At 41.9% G+C, this 22434-nt stretch overlaps 1 protein-coding gene across 1 annotated transcript; it reads left to right on the top strand.

The window, feature by feature from the left end:
- Positions 1 to 3406: 3406 nt before the first annotated feature.
- Positions 3407 to 22373, top strand: LOC110970242 (bone morphogenetic protein 7-like). The gene is made up of 7 exons (XM_051948573.1): positions 3407 to 3988; positions 7528 to 7717; positions 20254 to 20402; positions 20655 to 20861; positions 20938 to 21011; positions 21096 to 21206; positions 21299 to 22373. Exons 1-7 carry the CDS (start codon positions 3592 to 3594, stop codon positions 21446 to 21448), a joined length of 1278 nt encoding a protein of 425 aa, XP_051804533.1. The 5' UTR covers positions 3407 to 3591; the 3' UTR covers positions 21449 to 22373.
- The last annotated feature ends 61 nt before the right edge of the window (positions 22374 to 22434 follow it).

Genomic DNA, 22434 nt, shown 5'->3' with positions numbered 1-22434 from the left:
TGTCGCAGTTTGATGGCGTATCGACTGCAAATTAAAATAATGCAGTTTTAAGAGGAAACGCTTGAAGGCGGTGCAGGACAGCAGGTCACAGTGGAGAGCAACAGGCTGGACAGGCTGCTTCAACAGGCAAGTCTATGAGAGCATCTGGTGGCTGCATTTACAGTGTGCACCTACAAAAAATGTCACTTAATGTCTAATTATTCTAAACTGCATCACCTCTCAGTGACTGCAGAACTTCTTACCTCAGGCAGCAGCATATTTAATCTTGTGTAAAATTAAAAACTAAATTTACTCTGTTAAAAATACAAGTTGTGTAAACAATGCAACAGAAGTCAGCACATCTTTTATTACTGAGATTAAATCTTAGAGAGTACCAGTGTTGCACAAATTCCTGGAGAGACGTTCTGTCATTGTTCTGAGACGCTTTTCTCCAGCTGCTCTTTGCTGAAGGGGTTGCGATGTTTTATTTTTCTCTAAAAACTAGCCCAAAGCTGTTCTGTTGGATTCAAGTCAGACAATATTCTTGGTCAGGTTGTAATTTTTTACTTCTTTTGTAGAAACTCCTCTGATGGTGTGCTTTTGATCATTATCACGGTGGAATATTCCCTTTCTGTCATGCTCCTGCAGACTGGGAGTAATCTTGACAGCTAGTATTTTGGTCTATCATGGTGCCATCTAAAACTGTAATTCCCCAACATATTTTGCAATCATTTAGCCCCATGTCATTACACTATCAGCTCTCTGCTTGACTGTCAGGACGATGCATTCACCACTGTAGTCCAGGATAACGCCAGACATGCAGGACCCCATCTGAGCTGAACAAATTGATCTTGGTCTGTTCTGACCAGAGAATATGCCCCCAATATCCACCAAGCTTCTTTCCATGTTATTTAGCAATGTTTAATCCTTGCAGTTTTGCACCCAACAGGAAGCAAGGATGTTTTTTCTTGAATGCTGTCCGTAGAAGAGGCACATGATGATTTGATGTAATATCCTTCACACTGTCTGAGCTGTCACAAAGACTCCAATTCCCATTGATGAACCCTGTGCCAAGTTAGAAGAGCATGTGCTTCTATTTTTCAAAGCTAAATTGCGCAAATATTCCACTATCCGTGGCATAATTTTAATAGAACAGCCATTGTGGCTCTTATTAGTGGGACAGTGGCTCATTCTATAACTCCTGATTACTGCAGCAACTGTGTTTCCACTAATTTTTAATTGTTCACACATGTTCCTGTCTTGTCTCGATGTAGACAATCTGTGCAATAATAATACTCTATCATTTCTGTTCATAAAAAATCTGTGCAATAACCCAGATATTTGCAACAATGTTATCTTTTTAGAACTAGAGTCTATGCTGGTTTATTTTTATTTTTGTATTTCATTATGTTTGCACTATCTTTGTCGCTGTAGCATTGCAAATTGCCCCATTGTGGGATAAAAATGTCTTGTCTTGTCTTGTCTTGTCTGGAGCCATGATGCTGACATGCAGATAGACCTCAGCTCAGAGGTTCCAAACTGAGAATATTCTTGTTTTTACAGTTAATTTAATAACCATTTTTATGCAGTTAGGCTAACTGGAAATCACATGCAGTCAGTTTTAATACAGCGACCACAGGTTTTCTGACTTGTGTGTCAGTGATCTTGTGTTTTGTTACAGTCTTTCTGAAGTATTTGTTTTTAGCTTACATGAGAATTTTTTTTCGTATATGATTGCCTTTTCTCAGTACAGGGGTCAATCTAGATTTGGTTTAGATGAGGGTACCGTGTAGGGAACATGAATACAAAATAAAAATTAAATTGATCAATAATTAGGGATATTAGGTAACATTGTTGTGGGATCACTATGCACTCTGTAGTTTCACAGTATAAGAAATCTGAATGTGGACATAACAACCAATTTTCTTGTTCTTCTGTAGTGTGGATTTAGTTTGGATGTAGCTTCATTAGGAAATATAATAACTGTTCTGTACAGAACTTGTAGGATTTTTCTGTCAATTATTTGTGTTATTAGTTCTTTACAACTCAAAAGGCCCCAGAGAGTTATGGTTTAAATAATCACATATGCAATAAAAGGAATCTGAATATAACCACTGCATGTACAGAGAGTATATAAGAAATATATTTTTTACTTCTGTCTGTGGTGTTTGTGTGTAAAGTATTGAAACTCTATTTAAACAATTTTGAACTGTTCTGTCGCCTCTTAATAAATAAATACATTTTCTTGCATTCTAGATTCCAGCTTTTTACTTTGTTAAATAGCTAGAGATAATGTGAAATCCAACTTACAGCTGAGTTGAAGATAAATCAAAGTGAAGCTAATTGGTTAAATAGTTACATTTAAAGATGTATAAGATTTACAAATGTTTGTAGTGAGCATGGAGGGTTCTTGAGTTTATATGAGTTTGCAGGGATGAGTCATATAAAGTGACCTCTGCTGGGAAAAACATCTCAAGTGTGTAGAGTCTGTGAATGTAGTTGGATGCTTTTAGTTTGAATAGATTAATTTATGACCTGCTGCACCGGTTCCCTGTTTATACAGATAGAGTCGAAGTTGAGAAACAGAAAAGGGATGTTTGTTTTCAGACATTTCGGTTTGTTTGCTGTGGTACGTTAACTTCTTCCCCTGGGTTTTACGTGCTGATCCACTCAACTTATAATGAGTAAAGCCCATGTGTAATAATCTGTACTTCAGGTTTGGATTCTTGCTTTCATTCATCACCTGTCCACCCATATCCACTAACTCTCAATTAGAGCAGCTGCTGTGATTTGAGCAATGTGCTTTAGACATTGTTGTAGTAATTCACTGGGGCCATTGCCATGCCCCTACATGTATACATGCTGCAACTGATCACTCAACAATTGAGGTGGGTCTGACTTTATTGTTGCATATCAAAGGTGTCAGTGTTTGAGAATGGATCTGGGGATTTTCCCACTTCACATTTACACTGATCATTTAGTATCTGGGGACGTGCTCAGCTTTTATGCACAGTGATGAGATATGTAAACTGGTTGAGCAGAATAAATGAACTTTGTAAATGCATAGCCATGATTCTTTGAGCACTGAAGAACCATTAGATGGCCACAAGAAAGGTCACAGTGAGGCTGGCTGCCAGGCAGAGAACAAGATGACTGTGTGCTACAAAGTGATCCGATTAGATCTCACTTTCATCAAACAATCAGTCCAAACAAAAGACGCATTGGTGCTACACTGGGTTTCCAAAGGTCCACACCCATCCAACTAATTACCAAGATAGTACTAGGACAACGATCTCGACTCGCCCTACTTTTCTTTGCCTCACCCCCACACACACTGTCCCAGTCCCTCCAGTCTTGGTTTATTCATTCTCCTGCCCCTCCCCAGACAGAGCGCCTCATTAAAATCCATTCCCAAGTTGACGTCAAGAGGAGCGCACGGCTGTATCACATCAGGATAACGCGCAACGGTAGATGATGAATGAATTATACTCAGTGTTAATAGATGATAGTGTGCTTAACTTCCTCCACATGTAGGAGATCTGTCTATAAAGGAACCACATCTCTTGTCTTATCTTTCGTGTAGTTAGAGCCGCGCGTAAAATTGGGTTAAAGATGGTGACAAGCGCCTTGGCAACGATAACGATCCTCGTGTCGTGGGGCTACTGCGTGTTGGCCACGCGGGTCGCCTTCTCCAACTTCTCAGTGGACAGCGAGGTGCGCTCCAGCTTCATCCAGCGGCGCCTGAGGAACCAGGAGCGCAGAGAGATGCAGCGGGAGATCCTCTCCATCCTGGGGCTGCCGCACCGTCCGCGGCCTCACCTTCACACCAAACGCAACGCTGCGCCTATGTTTATGCTGGACCTGTATAACACCATCTCCACGGACACGGAGCCGTACGGATACTCGCATTACAAGACAGTTTTACCCACGCAGACGTCTTCGGTGGTGACACCGCAGGACAGCCGCTTCCTGGATAACGCGGACACGGTGATGAGCTTTGTCAGCCTCAGTGAGTAAATGTGACTTTTGAAAAACTCTTATCAGTGTTTACACGTAGAGCGTCCAACTGGTGGCAGAAAGCAAAGAAACTCTGAGTGTAAAGTAGGTTTGTAGCATTGTATCGTTGGATTTAACATTTCATTCAAATATCAAGACATACAGGAGTCTATAACTCTCTATTGACATTAAATTGTCCAAAGATTTCACTACTACTCAAACTTACTGTGGGCTGTGACAGTGTATTAATATTTTAAGTTTCATCATGTGACAACTTAAGCCTTCCATTTCAATTCCCTTATGGCTACTAGAGCAAAGTGCATTAGGTAACTGCTCCTCTGTAAAAGCTGTTGTGGTTGATATTGTGGCTTTAAGGTCACGTTCTTCACTTGAAATCAAGCATTATGCATTCCAAGCTGTAAATGTTATGACAACATACATGTATCCGATTTCCCCAGAATCCCTTCAAAGCTCTGGGGGAGAGGCTTTAGCATGGCTTTGTTTCGCATGACTAGGAATTGAAAAGGCTTTTCTAAACCCCCACAGAATGAGAGATACAAACTGCATCTAAGTATATTATTGCTGCAGTGATCTCTGTTCATGCAGGTGCCTGTGCATGCATTCTTGCATCGGTGTCAGTTTGGCGTGTTTGCTTGGAGGTCAGTAGGAGATGGGACTCACTCAGATGTTATTGAATTTATAAAGGGCAAATCCTGCTTTCTTGCTGCTGCTCTGATATGCCCATGGGGAAGACGGCAGACGAAATGGTGCCTGTGCCTGTAGTTGGATCCAAAACCATCTCCTGCCTCAGGGCTTGGACGAGGGTTACAGATCATTGTGAAGAGTTCATCTGAGATATGTTGCCAAGAAACCTTCCAGTCTGATTGTTTGCCGCTGGAATTCCATAGAAACCTTCAAAAAAAGAGTCATTTCCAGTTATTTTTGTTAATAAGCCCATAAACATGTGGTTGATATAAAACATTTGGAAACTGTAAGAAAATCTCATCACATTTTATGTCCTCATTACAAACTTTTAAGTGACAGTCTTTAGCTAATGAGCTCTGGAAGCTCCGTTTTACAAAACCAGCAGCAGATTCATGCGGTTTCACATTGAAGAGTTTGATTACAAAGAGGAAGGAGGGGTTAAAAAAGTATGCAATGAGCGTGTGTGTGTTTTCCTTTCTTGTGCCCACCAAGGCCTTCTGTGCTGATGACTGGCAGAGTTTTTAGCGCCCACATTTTGCTGGGGTGACGAGCTAGGTGGTCTCTTGACGATAACTTTAAGACCAATTGTTAAAGTATTTCCTTTTCAAAGACCACAGGTTCCAGTATGTGTGTGTGTATGTTGTAAATTCTTTTGATAAATTAATTATTTTTGATAAATTAGCCGATTATGTTTGAGTAAAAGGTGAAGGAAATAATTTGCATGCATGTATGTCGTCTCATTGCCATGCAGCATTATAAAAGGCTGCTACTGCTGCATGTTTGTAGGTTGAGGCCTTCTGCAGCTCTCTGCCCTGCTGCTCCTCATGTTGAGCTCTGTGTTTACTGCTGCTGAAATCTTTTCTTTCAAATGTGTACACGTGTGTTTAGTATGGGCTTTTTTTTTTGCATTTGCCGCAAGGTACCTGCAGGAAACAAAAGGCTTAATGAGAAGAATTGTCACTTTATTCAAGAAGAAAATACAAAATGCTCTTGTAAGGAACAGAGGGATTATTGTGTTTTGAGAGAAAGCAGGAAGAAATGTGGTTGTCCTGCTAAGCTGATCTGTAGGTAGTTTAAGGAGATCATGCTAAGAATGTCTTTTGCCATGCCAGAAAGTCTCATTAAACTTACCCTTATTTATACAATCATGTGCTAAATAATTTCTTTCTTTTCACGCCGAGGCTCAAATTGTAACTGTGAACGCGCCTCTGCGTGGTGCTTTCACTTCTCTTCTACTTTAGCTTTTATAGCAGATTAATGAAAAGGTGTGATACTGTTTCTAGAGGAGTAGGTGTTAAACTAATAAACACATAGAGATCGTCATGACTTTATGAAGCTAAAAATCATACGTCATAAATAAAAAGACTGAGTTTCAGAATGACTGTAATAATTCTCAATCCAGGTCATGTTTTTTTTTTACTTTAGTCTGTTTTTTTTGTACACCTTAAAACCTCCCACGTTGATTTGTAAAGAAAAAAAAAAGCATTTACCATAAAATTGCGATAGGTTAATGATAGCTCTGTGGCTGTGTGGCCCTGCAGTGTCAGGAGTAATCTGAAGTGTTGAAATGCCTCCTAGAGGGAAGTTTGCATATCTGAGGTCTGATCTCTGCAGCTAATGGTCCCTAACGTAAACACACCAAGTCCTTACAAGCAATTATTGCTTTCATAAAATCACCCCTCGTCGCCCTTCCAGCATTTAATTGCGGTCAAACAAATGACTAGCAGGGTTCAGTATGCACTGCTCTTAACGACCAACGGCTGGTGTGTGTTTTTGTGTTGTTAAAAGTGTTTTTAAAAGACTGACTCAATGTGTGTGTGAGCTCTGTAGTATCATGAAACGTGTTCTGTTTCTAGCGTCGGGGTCCCGTCAGGATGACTGTTTGTGCTCTGAAACAATAGTGGAGCATCAGTCGGAACACAGGATGAGGTCATGATGATGTCATGGTGTGTGCCAGTGGGCAGGAAGTGTTTAAGGCGGCTAATCGCTGCTCCGCTCTGCACACCTTCACCAGAGACCTCCACCGCTCTTTCCAAGGACAAGCACGTTGACTAATGCTGTAAAAACATGACACTGGAAAGCTTCAGGAAGCTCTGGGGTCTTTCTGACCACCGTTCTTTTGGAAACTCTGAGTGTTGGAGAGCTTCAGCTGGCTCTGAACTGGGCGGAAACCTCACAGTGTCACCAGCTACTGCTGCCCCACTTTCTCCTCTGCAATCAGAATGAAATCACTGGATGGTGATACATTGCAAAAATGGGCACGGAGTCTGGTAACAGAGGCTCACATGTATTTGTGTGGCTCTCTCTACTTTGTGTGAGTGTGTTTGTAAAAGCACGCTGGCTGCTGTGGTTTTCCGGGCTGTGCCTTAACGGGCCTTTTCTTGTGGTCAGCACATGTGTGCAATTTAAACCGGGAGCCAAATTGAGCCACGAATGTGTTTTTTCTCCCCCACATTGGCACGTATGGCAGACTTGACTCAAATGATGTTTACATCAATCACTTCACTCAAGGCAGCAGGATTTTTCCTATTTCTGACAAAGTGCTTCCGAGCTGCGGGCAGAGCAACACACATCAGAGAATCGCCTGAATCAACAACCGTTTTGACAGATATTGCAACCGCTGACTGGTTTACCATCTGATTGTACTAAGCGATTTGCCTTTTCTATGTCGGCACAAGCTTTCTCTTTGAGAGTCTGAAAGTTTGTGTGTGTGTCAGCTGGAGAGAAAACTATAAATCATTCATAACACTGGTATCATCATCAGGTAGCACGTAGGGAACATCAACTGTTCCTCTGCTCTTCAGGTTTGATCAACAAAGATCATGTCTGTGTGTCCTCTTCTGATAGTTGATCGCGATCAGGATCTTCTGTTCCATCAGCACACGAGAGAGTTTCGGTTTGACCTTTCCCGTATTCCAGAGGGAGAAGCAATCACAGCAGCAGAGTTCAGGATTTACAAGGACTTCATTCAGGAGCGCAATGAAAATGAAACTTTCAAAGTCACAGTCTACCAGGTCCTGCAGGAGCCTCCAAAAAGGTAAATTTGTTTTCTTTTCAGCCCCAGTTCAAGCTTTACATTTCTTTTGTTGGTTACTGCTGCTGCTCAACCTTTATTTCCTTCACCTTATATCTCATGTGTCAACTCCGTGCTCTAAACTGTGTTTAGCATTTTGAGACTGGTCCACCAAAAATATAGAAAAATACTGTTTTCCTACTCACCTCTGCATATTTTTGGTCTTTATCCAACACCAGCAGCATGACTCTCGTTAAGACACCGTCGGCCATTTCATTAGTCTAAGCTAAAGGATGAAGCACCATAAAACCTGCAGAGACAATCCAGATTTTTATTCCACTATGATGTTAGCATTTGTGTGTATTTGTGCAACTTAAATGATCTTAGAATTTTTATTTAAAGCTTACACTTGGTTAAAGTTTTCACCTCTTTTCATTCATTATAAATTTTAGTTTGTTTTGTTCATTTGCATTTATGATTTCCAACCAGTTCTACAAAAAGAAAAGGGCACTATAACCCAGAAATCTTTTGCCCATCTCATGACTGAAAAAGAAGAATGAGAAAGAAAAAGAATCTCTATTAAACTTAATAATGCAAGGTAAAAGCAGATGGCCTTCTCTCTCTTTTTTGTTCTTTCTTTCTTTTCAAAGATCACATAAAAGCTTTACCGATAAGCTCTCAAACACAATCATTAACGATCATTTTTGTAGAAATAATACCCGGTAAGTTCATCATGTCCCCCTTTTTTGTTAATATTTTCAAAGACTTTTTAAGCCAAAAACCAGATAATTCCAGTTCCACAAACTGAATTACACATCTGCTTAAATGTAGTCCATCTGTGCAGATATTTCAAGTTAAAGTTTCTTTTCTGATTCTTGTCATTTGTTCTTGAAGTCCCTCATCAGTTTTTCATTTAACCCTAAAAACTCCTCTCTGTGCATAAAACTTACAGATTTAGATTTTTTTTTCCCATAAAAATAATTCTTCCTTAAAATGGCTTAGATGGAGCTCTACATTGTTGCTTCCTCTGGACCTTGTGGATCTGTGTAGTCCTGCCTCTCCTCACTCACCCTTTACTACAGTTTGGGCACACCTATGACTCTGTTCCAACCCTGTAAAACCTCTGTACACTACACAATGGCAAATTATAATACTGGAGTAATCCGGTGTTAGATGTTTCAGCTAGAAACTAATTCTGAAGAACAACAATGATGCATAAAGGCCCACCATGTCAGTTGACAGAAATGATTCTTTAGATTTGTTATGAATGAAACTCAGAAAGTCTGAATCTGTGTTTTTGAGACATTGATTCATACACCATAGTTTTATGGTGTACATGCTCATCTGTGGACTTCACTATTATACTCATGATATGACTCCCAGCATATAAAAACATCTTATGCTAACATGTTTACAAGGTAGATTTTTACCAGACAGAATCTTTAACGTAAACGGCTTATTCGGATTTTCAGATAATGTTCTATTTCTGGGTTTAATGTCACTAATAGCATTGTAAAGTCAACTATATGTACAATTTTCAATATGTAAGACTTAATACATGCATGAAAACATTGAGTGCTTCTCATTTACGTGTCACTCCACATCTGTGCTGTAACCATACATAGGTTTTCATCCACGCTTTGTGCAAAAACATCCCTGTGCCTTTGGGTACAGCCTCACAAAGTTGCTGGTTTAGCTGTAAATTCTCAGTCTTTCAATCTCATTTTTCAATGCAGCACTAACTGTTTACCTCCATCATATTAAGGTGGTGGTAGGAACCTCTGTGAGGCAAATCAGGACATATTTCTCACACTCTGTCTGAGCTGACTCTTCAAAGTGTTGCATAGATGATCTACCAAGTCTTGTAGGTAGCTGGATGTTTCATTGCTCCGTATGATTATCTTCTTAAATCAGTGACATAGTTCGAGTCGTGTGGTTGAGTTTAACAGGCCAAACACTTTGTGCTCCTGTGTTGTGTTTTGTTTTGTTTTTTCCTCTTAAAACTGATTGTTAGTCTACGTTTCCCCACAGGTTATTTCTGCTGATGTTCGTGTCAGCGCCGGCTCTGTTTACACAGACATTAGTGTCAATTACAGAAATGCGTTGGTTCCCTCCAGAGCAGTTTACTCTCACGCAGTCAGAACAGGACAGTCCTCAGGAGACCTGCATTTATATCGCGCCGCTCCCACCACAAATGACAACAAATCCTTAAGACGTCACTCTCTCTGTTGCACAGGTGGTTTTTTTCCTGCGTGTTTCTGTCTGACGGTCTCAAGCTGTGTTTTGTCTGCCAATTTCTGTGTTGCTTTCACACCGTTGTCTTGTTTCAAACCACACATGAAATTACAGCTGAACAGAGGCTCCACACGTTGCTCACTTTTGCACAAATCACAGCTCCACCACCTACTCACAGTATGAATTCTCTCTCACCTGCTTGACTCAGCTTTGCTTTGACATGACTGGATTAAACCTCCTGGAGGTTAGATCCCCTTTTGATTCCAATAAACATGGCATCTATTACACTGACCAGTGTTGTAGAGCTGAGATAATCAGCTGATCCATTGATTAGTCATTTGGAAATGGTTATTCTGATAACAGGTGATTGTTTAAATAAAGGGAAATGCCAAAAATTCTAAGGCACCAGCTTCTCTTATGTGAATATTTGCTAGTTTCCTTTTTTCCATGATAGAAAACTCAACATCTGTCTGTTTTTACTGTTGTTCAGACAAAGATGTTTCTTTCAGTTAGCTATGGGGCTTTAGGAGTGACTGATGGACATATTTCACTGTGTTTAGATGTTTTATATATTTATCAATCAGTCCATTATGAAAGGAAAAAAAATTTGCAAGTTAAAAAAAAAAACACAATTTGATGTAACACAACTTTACAACAAATACCCACAATATAAGCTAGAATAATTCACAGGTAGGAGATTGCAGTTTGTATTTTGCTTAAATGGTGCAGATTCCAAACAAACATACAGGTAATCAAGTCTGCTTTAGCAGTTTGGAAATGCAGGATTACTGAGTCATTTCAAGCATGCCATTGTAAAATGCCCAGCCATGAATTCAATACTTCAGTCAAATATAACACAAGATTAGGTTTCTGACATGGAAAATTCTGCATCACTATGACTCTGCCATTAAAGTCTTGAGCTAATTCACACAGAGCAACAGAAAAAAATCAGAAAAGAATCCCACAAAAGGTTGGTAAAAGGCGTCAAGGCAGCTGATATTGTTCATTCCACGTATTCTGGGGGATTGCTTGTTCAGCACATGTAGTACAACATGTAATAGGTTTATTCTTGTATGCTGCCCACGAGGCGCAGTACTGAACTGAACAATGCTGGCTTTGTGTTGCTATTAGTGTTGTGATCCTAATCTAAAAGCGGTAACACTGCAAGAAAAACATTTTTTTACAAGGTCTCCTGCATTTTTAAAAATAATTCAGTTATTTTTTTTGCTACTGCTGTCATGATTTTATATTTGCAACCATCATTATAAACTACCTGAAAATGTTTCTGTAAGGACAATCTGCATGAGAAGCACACAGCAGACACTGACGCATGTTCTGACTGACTACAGGACTTATAGAGACAAAAGAAACATGCTTTAAGTAATCACATTTTATCAGTAAGAATTGCTCAGAATGTGTAAACTCAGGTGTTTGGTAGAAATTAAAAACATGTACCATGTTTAAAAAGGGTCATGTGCAACCCGTAGTTCCAGATTTTTAATCTGTGGCAGTCGGGCTGAAGTCTGTGTTAAAGGCAACACCATTGTCATTCACAGACGCAAAGCCGTCTCAGCCACACAGACGAGACAAAGACGAAGACAGGCATCTGCCTGACTTCTGAAACTCAGTCTGTAAATAAAGCAATTGTCTGTGAAATCTGCCCTGAAGTCGACATGTGTCAGTTTAGAGATTTCTTAAGGGATGTGAGGGAAGTGCTGCTTTGATAACGTTCACAGCAGGAGGTCTACATGGTTCAGAGTGTCAGCTGAGTGTTCAAATCTCTAAACTATATTGGCTAAAAGTGACATTTTGAATTGATAATATTAACTTCACTTGTGTCCTTACTGTTGAGCACATTTCTGTGAAATATAATGCAATAAAACACACACTGAATTCACAAGGGTTGATATGCAGCTAAAATCCCCAACAAAGCACACACCCACAGATATCAGAGTCAGACATCAGCAGATACTCTGTATTTTCCCTGGTGATGCTCTAACAGGTCTGTATGACAGTCCCATTCACCTTTTGCTTTTTAAGGGGGATTTTTGCCTTCAGTAGAAGAAACATGTTCCTACGTATACTGAAGTCAGGTATATGACTAATCAAAAACATTCCACTCAGCAGTCACAACATTTTTGAATCTTTTACTTTGAACCACATTGTGAAAATATTCCACTACAAGTACACTCAACAAAAATATAAAAGCAACACTTTTGTTTTTGCTCCCATTTTTTATGAGATGAACTCAATGATCTAAAACTTTTTCCACATACACAATATCCCCATTTCTCTCAAATGTTGTTCACAAATCTGTCTAAATCTGTGATAGTGAGCACTTCTCCTTTGCTGAGATAATCCATCCCACCTCACAGGTGTGCCATATGCTAGACACCATGATTAGTGCACAGATGTGCCTTAGACTGCCCACAATAAAAGGCCACTCTGAAAGGTGCGGTTTTGTTTTATGGAGGGGGGGGGGGCACTCTTCAATTTCTGTGCGAAGTTGCTGGATATTGGCGGGAACTGGTACATGCTGTCATATACGCCGACCCAGAGCATCCCAAACTAGGGATGGTCCGATCCGCTGGATCGATATCGAGTCCGATCCAGGCCAAAGTGGACATCGGAGTTGTTATTTGAAACCGTCCGATCCAATTCATAAGCCCAATCTATTTCATATATCCTCATCTTCACTTTTCACGACATGCCGTAACACAGACGAGCAGTTGCCATGGTTGCCATGTGCCCATGTTTTCGTCACGTGAGCAGAGAGTGAACAGAAGCCTTGCAGAGCTGTGGTCATGTCTGCCGTGTGGAATTACTATATTCTACAATTTCATTTAGCAGACGTCTTTGTCCAAAGCGACGTACAACACAAGCAAGAATTCAGACATAAGGGAAAAACCTTTAGTAAGTGTAGAAAGTGCTTCAAGTGCGATTGGTCAAAGGTGTTGCCATCAAGTTGCAGAAGAAGTGCCAACCCCCTCTCCCCCTTTATTTATTTATTTTAAAACTTTGTCAGTGCTAAATAAGTGCTGGGTTTTGGACCACCTGACTCATTGTACCCCTAAGGTGGAGTTGGATCAAGTGCCTAGGTGTTCTCTGAACAATTGAGTCTTCAATTGTCTCTTGAAAGTAGAAAGGGACTCAGCAGAACGCACAGAGTTTGGTAGTTTGTTCCACCATTTGGGAACAACAGAGAAGAGTCTGGCTAGAGATTTCGAGCCGTGCTGGGCTGGAAGCACCAGGCGTCTCTCACATGCAGAGCGAAGTGGGCATGAAGGGGAGTAGACCTGGATCAGGGAATCCAGGTAGGCTGGGGCCGTTCTTGTAAATGTTTTGTAAGCCAGGAGGAGAGTTTTGAATTTGATTTTGGCTGCAACTGGAAGCCAGTGAAGGGAGATGAACAGGGGAGTGACATGAGCTCTTTTGGGCTGGCTGAAGACCAGACATGCTGCTGCATTTTGGATCATCTGTAGAGGTTTGACTGTACATGCAGGGAGACCTGCCAGAAGAGAGTTGCAGTAGTCAATGCGTGACATCACAACAGCCTGAACCAGAAGTTGTGTGGCCTGTTGGGTCAGGAAGGGTCTGATCTTCCTGATGTTGTAGAGGGCATAACGACAAGATTGAGAAACTGAGGCCACGTGAACCTTAAAGGTCAGCTGGTCATCAATCATGACACCCAGGTTTCTGGCTGAGTTTGTGGACACAAGTAGGCTCGAGTGAAGTTGGACACTGATCTGAGGCTGAACAGATGGACAAGCTGGAAAGACCATGAGTTCAGTCTTAGACAGATTTAGCTGAAGGTACTGTTCCTTCATCCATGTGGAGATATCAGCCAGACATGCTGATATCCGAGCTGAAACTGTAGTGTCGTCAGGAGGAAAAGCTGAGTGTCATCAGCATAACAGTGGCAGGAGAAGCCATTGGAGCAGATCACTGCACCAAGTGAGGTGGTGTACAGAGAGATAAGTAAGGGACCAAGCACTGACCCCTGAGGGACCCCTGTTGATAGGCCATGTGACCTTGACATCTCCCCTCGCCATGATACTCTGAAGGATCTGCCTGTGAGGTAGGACTTGAACCACAACAGGACAGAACCTGAGATGCTGAGCTGAGAGAGTGTGGAGAGGAGGATTTGATGGTTCACGGTGTCAAAGGCAGCAGATAAGTCCAGCAGCAGTAGGACAGAGGACTGACCAGCAGCTCTCGCCAGCCTTCTGCGAACGGAGGAGAAAAGTAAAATAGCTGAGTGCAACGTTTGCAAAATGAGTGTCTCAAGGGGTGGCAGCAAAACCGGACATTGTAACACAACGAACTTAATAAAGCATCTGCAGAAGCATCATGGAAAGCAGTACGGAGACTTTTTACAGGCGAGTGCAAAAAAAAAAAAAGTGAACCGCGGCAACCATCATTGCAGGAAGCACTACAGAAGAGTACAAAACTCGCTCCAACGCCAAAATATAACAGAAAATTGTCGAGTTCATTTTGCTGGATGACCAACCACCTTATGTGGTGGAAAATGTGGGTTGTTGTAGTATTTTTCTGTCTGGAAAGCCTTGCAAAAAATAACCAATTACAAGCCGCCCCCCCCCCCCCCCACTCCACCAACGACCTGCGCCGTTAGTAGTAGAGTTCCACTGTCGCTTTAAAAGGCAATAGCGACACCATCCCCCCACCTCACACCTCCAGCCCACCTCTTCACACCGGCCCCATACCCCACACCCCAGCAGGGGCTCAGAGCCCCCCACAGTACGTTAACAGGCTATTCAAGAGGCAGAACCCCCGCAAAGCAGCAGGACCTGACTCTGTCTCCCCCTCCACCTTGAAACACTGTGCTGATCAACTGTCTCCAGTCTTCACTGACATCTTTAATGAATCACTGGAGACATGCCACGTTTCAGCCAGGCGTGAACTAACTGTGACGTCACCCGTTGGTTTCAATGCTGAGAAAATGAAGCCCGGATTTTGCTACTTCCTGGTCACCATTTTGAATTTTTTGGAGCCAGTGACGTAAAAAGCGTCATCACAAAGGCTGGACCGGAGAGCAACGAGGGGCAGGATTGGCTGAAGACTCTCTTATCCCACCCACATTTTACCACAAAGGCTTCTGTTGCTGTCTATCAAGTATAGCCACACCCCCTGGCTCCACCAACTTTAACGATTTATTTAAAATTCAGTATTGATTTATTTTAAGATCGGCCACCTGATCTCTCATTTTGACCATGAAAACTAACGAGAAAAAAAATCCTGAGCTGTAGAACATCAGTCTATCAAATTTTATTTTTTCCAAAAATGAATTGAGGTCTATGGAGAAAAAGCTTTTTGGAGCCAATCCAAGCAGACAGCGTGATATTCCAAGTTTTTGACACTTCCGGGTTGGCTTCAATTCTGGAGCCAGATGCTACGTCCACTATATATACAGTCTATGGTTCCAGCCTGTTTCAAGACCTCCACCATCATCCCTGTCCCGAAGAAGCCAAGACCCACTGGACTTAATGATTACAGACCTGTCGCTCTGACCTCTGTGGTGATGAAGTCTTTTGAGCGCCTTGTGCTTCCCCACCTAAAAGCCATCACAGGACCTCTTCTGGACCCCCTGCAGTTCGCCTACAGAGCCAACAGGTCTGTAGACGACGCCGTCAACCTGGCTCTCCACTCCATTCTGCAGCACCTGGATTCAGCAGGAACCTACGCCAGGATCCTGTTTGTGGGTTTCAGTTCTGCTTTTAACACGGTCATCCCTGCCCTGCTCCAGGACAAGCTCCTCCAGTTGAGTGTGCCTGCCTCTACCTGCAGATAGATCACAGACTTTCTCTCTGACAGGAAGCAGCATGTGAAGCTGGGGAAGCAAGTCTCCGAGACCAGGACCATCAGCACTGGCTCTCCCCAAGGCTATGTTCTTTCCCCACTGCTGTTCTCCCTGTACACCAACAGCTGCACCTCCAGGCACCAATCTGTCAAACTCCTGAAGTTTGCAGGTGACACCACCCTCATCGGACTCATCTCTGATGGGGATGAGTCTGCTTACAGACTGGAGGTAGACAACCTGGTGACCTGGTGCAACAGGAACAACCTGGAGCTCAACGCCCAGAAGACAGTGGAGATGGTGGTGGACTTCAGGAGGAACACAGCCCCCCCCTGCTTCCACCAAGCTCTCCGACTCCACAGTGCTCACCGTGGAGTCTTTCCACTTTTTGGGATCCATCATCTCCCAGGACCTCAAGTGGGAGATTAACATCACCTCTAAAACCAAAAAGGCACAGCAGAGTATGTACTTCCTGAGGCAGCTGAAGAAGTTCAACCTGCCAAAGACTATGATGGTGCACTTCTACACGACCATCATAGAGTCCATCCTCTCCTCCTCCATCACTGTCTGGTACCCTGCAGCCACCGCTCGGGACAAGAGCAGGCTGCAACGCATCATTCGCTCTGCTGAGAAGGTGATCGGATGTAACCTGCCATTTCTCCAGAGTCTGTACACCTCTAGGCTTTTAAGGCGTGCAACCAAGATCTTGGCTGACCTGCTCTGACCCTGGACACAAACTTTTTGAACCCCTCCCCTCAGGCAGGAGGCTGCGGTCCGTCAGGACTAAAACCTCTCGCCACAAGAACAGCTTCTTCCCCTCTGCTGCATGGCTGATAAACACTACCCATGCCACTGCAAATCAGCTCTGTTGACTATAATCATTACTACTGCGTAGTAACTGTACATACCTTGTCTATTTTATCCATATTTCTTAGCTCTCTTTACTTACTATCTTAATTTATTCTATGTGTACTTGCACCGAGAGCACTAGAGAAAATTCCTTGCAAGTGTAAAAACCTACTTGGCAATAAACCGCATTCTGATTCTGATATTCCATCAGTGTTGTACACGTGTCAATAAAATAATTGTTCAGAGAAAACTTTATATCTCCCTATTTAAAATTGGACTCCCCCAAGAATGCAAGATGTGGTTCCAATATATGTCTAGTGCTTTATACATAAGTACTATACTTAATTATACTAAACACTTTGTACATAAATCATTTATTATTGTTATTTTATTGGACCAGTTAACAATAGAAAAGAATAGAAATTATTTATCCCACACCTGGGAGACTGCCCTCCTTGGCAGTCACGGCTGCTAAATTACTTTGCACCCCTTTAACAAGTGTGGAGAGTGAGAGGCTCTTCAGCACAGCCTTCAACATTGACAGCTGAGAAGGCTGAAATGTTAATCTTTCTGAAGAAAAATCTGTCCCTCATGTTGCAAGACAAGACCGCTTAAGTATTTTCAGTTCAACATCAGGCAGCTAGCATGTTTTATTTTTTTCAGTGAACATAATGCGAGTATTGGAATAGTGTTCATTCTAATATTTAGTTTCATGAGTGTTTTCCATACAGTACAACATCAGCGGCTGCATGCAAAAGAAGAAAGACACTAGATTGCACTATCACTGTTTACCCTTGTTTTTCTGTTTTTGTTTTGGTGCAGCAAATCAGGTGTATAGCCCAGATTTTTATTGTTTTGATTGTGTGTCTTGAGAAGCCATGTGTAACTTACTGAGTACTACCTACATTGTTCTAGTGGAGATGCTATTATTTTATGTTAATTCATAAAATTATTTATTGCAGCCTTGCAATGCCATTGAGGTATCATGTGACTTTTCTGTTTATACAGTGGGATTATTTAGTTTAATTTAAATATGTGCACCAAGTTGCAGTTTTATTTCAAACATTTGAATGGTGCAGCTGGGTCTGTTGTGTTTAAAAATGCTGTTTAAAGCGATGTAAACTTTAAGTTTTAATAAAGCCACAGCAGTTACACATAACTTGTCACATGTTTTCCTTCTTTCTTTAGGGGACCAGAACAGGTGTTGTACAATGAACTTGGTGTTTTTAGATGTCATTATCAAGCAAATTACATCCATGTATTATTAACAACTTTTAGAATGACAAAAAGAATCATATCGGTATCAGATCGGTATCGGCTGATCCTCAAGGCTGCAGTATTGGTATCGGATGTGAAAAAGTGGTATCGAGCCATCCCTATCCCAAACATGCTCATTGGGTGACATGTCTGGTGAGTATGATGGCCATACAAGAACTGAGACGTTTTCAGCTTCCAAGAATTGTGTACAGATCCTTGCAACATGGGGCCGTGCATTATCCTGCTGCAACATGAGGTGATGTTCTTGGATGTATGGCACAACAATGGGCCTCAGGATCTCATCACGGTATCTCTGTGTATTCAAAATACCATCAATAAAATGCACCTGTGTTCTTCATCCATAACAGATGCCTGTCCATACCATAACCCCACCGCCACCATGGGCCACTCCATCCACAACATTGACATCAGAAAACCGCTCACCCACACAATGCCACACACGCTGTCTGCCATCTGCCCTGAACAGTGTAAACCGGGATTCAGCCGTGAAGAGAACACCTCTCCAACGTGCCAGACGCCATCCAATGTGAGCATTTGCCCACTCAAGTCGGTTACAACGACGAACTGGAGTCAGGTGGAGACCCCGATGAGGACGAGCATGCAGATGAGCTTCCCTGAGATGGTTTCTGACAGTTTGTGCAGAAATTCTTTGGTTATGCAAACCGATTGTTTCAGCAGCTGTCCGAGTGGCTGGTCTCAGACCATCTTGGAGGTGAACATGCTGGATGTGGAGGTCCTGGGCTGGTGTGGTTACACGTGGTCTGCGGTTGTGAGGCTGGTTGGATGTACTGCCAAATTCTCTGAAACGCCTTTGGAGACGGCTTATGGTAGAGAAATGAACATTCAATACGCCAGCAACAGCTCTGGTTGACATTCCTGCTGTCAGCATGCCAATTGCACGCTCCCTCAAATCTTGCCACATCTGTGGCATTGTGCTGTGATAAAGCTGCACCTTTCAGAGTGGCCTTTTATTGTGGGCAGTCTAAGGCACACCTGTGCACTAATCATGGTGTCTAATCAGCATCTTGATATGGCACACCTGTGAGGTGGGATGGATTATCTCAGCAAAGGAGAAGTGCTCACTATCACAGATTTAGACAGATTTGTGAACAATATTTGAGAGAAATGGTGATATTGTGTTTGTGGAAAAAGTTTTAGATCTTTGAGTTCATCTCATAAAAAATGGGAGCAAAAACAAAAGTGTTGCGTTTATATTTTTGTTGTGTCTTTCTCCTGCATGCCAAACCTTATTTAAGAATATGAGTTTTATCAGCTAAATTAGCTGAAAGTTGAACTTCAGTCATTGCTTAAACCCTTACAAACACATTTCTGTATATCAAAAGTCATGAAACCAGCCCCTTCCTACCTTAAAATGACTTAAATGTAACTCCGCACTGATGATTTCCCTCAAATGCATGAATTCACTCGCTGCAGCTAAGCACACCAGCTCACCTATGACTGTTCGAACACTGTAAAACTACTCAACTCAAAAATATAGCAGGTTGTTATATTGAGGTCATTAAAACCTAAATGCTTATATTTGAGGCACAAATGGTTTCTAAAGGAACATAATTATGCAGAAACTCCCACCCTGCAAGATGACAGAATTGATTTCTAATGTTTCTTAGGTTTGACACCCTGGAAGTCTGAATTCATGTTTCTGAGACTGTAAACTGTAGGTTTAAGGTGAAAAGTTCAGCTATTGTGTTGACTGTTTATTTCACTTGTGATATATATCCGCAGAGTTCGTTATATGTTTTTGGATTAATAATGCTTCAAATTTGGGAGTTTGAAAAAAAAAAATGCATCTTCGAAAGTGTGAAAATGTTCTCAACTGATGAAGAAAAAAACCTTTTGTTTCACTTTATTAGAAAAAAGTCAAAATCACCATATTTGGACAACAGGAAGGGTATAAACATTTGAAAACTAAAAACTGAAGCTTTCACATAAATCATGTGAAGTAAAAAGTACAATATTTGCCTCTGAGTGTGGAGTAAAAGTATATAGTTCACAAAATAGAAAAACTCAAAGTGATGCGTTTTTGGCTGTTTTTAATGTTTTGTAATATTACATTGCTGCTGCATTGTATGCATGTAACTGTCTCACTTCAGTCTACTCTGCTGGAGTACATCTTTTAAAAAAACATAAAACATGCTGCCCTAATACGTTCTAACTGCCCTGTAAGTATGATAAAATTACACGGGTAGTTTTGACATAATTTCCTATTCTGAATTCCAATTTTGTATAACTTGGCATTGCATTTTGTGAGACTGAGATTTTTTTTGTCTGCTGTCAAACAAGTGGACTTACCTGGAAAAGATGCTTTAAATCTCGTTTAGCCTTAAAACCCCTGGAGTTGATTTACATTTTGTTCTCTGCTCAGTGAAGTGGAGCTGCTGCTGCTGGACCAGCGAGAAGTTTGGGCTTCAGAAGAAGGTTGGCTGGTGTTTGATCTGACCATGACCAGTAACCTCTGGCTGATCGATCCTGAACAGAACCTCGGCCTTCATCTGGTACTGGAGGACAGCAATGGTCAGTAACTACCAGATGTTGGTTCCCAGGGGAGGTATCAATAGCAGCAATGATTAGTGTTTGTCTAAAGCAAGGATTTAATGCTCCTTAAATCCTTTGATTAATCGAATAAATCTGTGTGGACAAATCTTAGTTTTATTTTATGACTGTGGTTACAGTGGACATATTAAGAGGAATAAATAATGTTTAATAGGGTCTTAGATGTGTTTTTGTCATATTCAGTGGTTTGTTCCTGCCTGTCTCCCCCTGTAGGCCAGAAGAGAAACCCCCGGATGGCTGGACTGGCGACAGGCAATGGGCCTCAGGACAAGCAGCCCTTCCTGGTCGTGTTCTTTAAAGCCAACGGTGTACGACTCCGTAGCGTCCGCTCAGCTCACGGTCACAAGGGGCGGCAGTCGAACCGATCCAAACCTCAGAGGACTGTCCAGGATGCACTGAAGGCAGTTGAGGCTGCAACAGGTGCTTAAAATCTAGTCGTGTTATGGCAGGCTAGCCATGCCTTTATCAACTAACTTTTTGTGTCTGTTCATTTCAGAAAACCTCGGCATCTCCAAAGAGGGATGTAATAAGCATGAGCTGTACGTCAGCTTCAGAGATTTAGGATGGCAGGTATTATACAAAATGTCCAATGCATTTTATATGCATTTCTTCCAAAGTGACACTTAAGTGACCATTTGGTTTTATTCTGATCAGGACTGGATCATAGCACCAGAGGGCTATGCAGCGTATTACTGTGAGGGAGAGTGTGCCTTCCCTCTCAACTCATATATGAATGCCACCAATCACGCTATTGTGCAAACTCTGGTAAGACCCAAAGAGTCTTTGATAATAGGCACTTTCAATAAAACCTCCACTTTCTTTCTCTGAGCGTATATTTTCATTCCTTCTTGCCACAGGTGCACTTTATTAACCCGGAGACGGTACCCAAACCCTGCTGCGCCCCCACACAGCTCCACGGCATCTCGGTGCTCTACTTTGATGACAGCTCCAATGTCATCCTCAAAAAATACCGCAACATGGTGGTCAGAGCCTGTGGCTGTCACTGACTGCTCGTACCCTCTTCTGTGAGTTCTGCAAATCTGGAGCGATGCTGAGGGAACCCAGACGTGGAGCAAGCAGAGACAAGAGATGATTGACTGGCTGGTCACCAGGGAGCTGTGGCCTCAGAGCAAGCTTTAATCTGGGGATCTGTTTTTATGACAAGCAGCTGAGCCGGTCTAAACCACTACCACAGCCCCATTCCAACTACTGCTCACAGAGAAAAGCAGAACAAAGGATTTTATTATTTTTCCTTTTAATATGACAAGAAAAAGTGCACTGAAAAGACTTTGAGCAGTTATTTTTCAAGCTCAAACTTTTATTTCTAAAAGCATCATGTTAAAAACTGTCCCTGTTTGCAGTCATCATATCATGTGCAGCACATATCTGCATTTGGATACTGTTTGAGATGAGAATATAAAATATTGCCTGTGTGGTAATGTGCATTTGATTGCAGATTTCACAGCTCGTAAAACTTTAGAGCTCCATATTCTCATTGAACCACTGCACCTTGGCTCTTGGAACAGCTGGATGTACTTGAGTCCTGATGAGGAGAAAAAGGAAAAATCTCCAGCAAAACTCACTGGTGTTGAACTAGTGTTCAGCTGGACAGATGGACCAGGTCAGCAGTGAGACATCTGGCAGCTGATGTGAGGCTCAGTGAAGAATAACAGCAATTCAGAACAGTGTGTAGCACACACTGTTGAGCCTGTAGTTCTCTGGTGCAGACATATTTCACCACCCTGTCAAAGGCTTAAAGCCGGAGAGATGTCAGCATTTCATCTCCACGAGGTGGACATTAGGACGTGCACAATCACCCCTGATGCAGCTGCCTTCTGGTGTCGGACCAGAGCTGCAGGTGGGCAAACAGTGGCTGTAATTTTATTTTGTCACATTAAAGAAGCAGAATAAATGGCAACTATCAACTAAGAAGCAATTGTAATGTTTTTACCTCAATATTAACGGCAGCAGTAGCTATTTTTAGCACATTTTC

Source organism: Acanthochromis polyacanthus, chromosome 5 (assembly GCF_021347895.1).
Source record: "Acanthochromis polyacanthus isolate Apoly-LR-REF ecotype Palm Island chromosome 5, KAUST_Apoly_ChrSc, whole genome shotgun sequence".
NCBI lineage: Eukaryota > Metazoa > Chordata > Actinopteri > Pomacentridae > Acanthochromis > Acanthochromis polyacanthus.
Note: the sequence above shows the minus strand (reverse complement) of the source record. Positions and strands in the feature narration are given on the sequence as shown.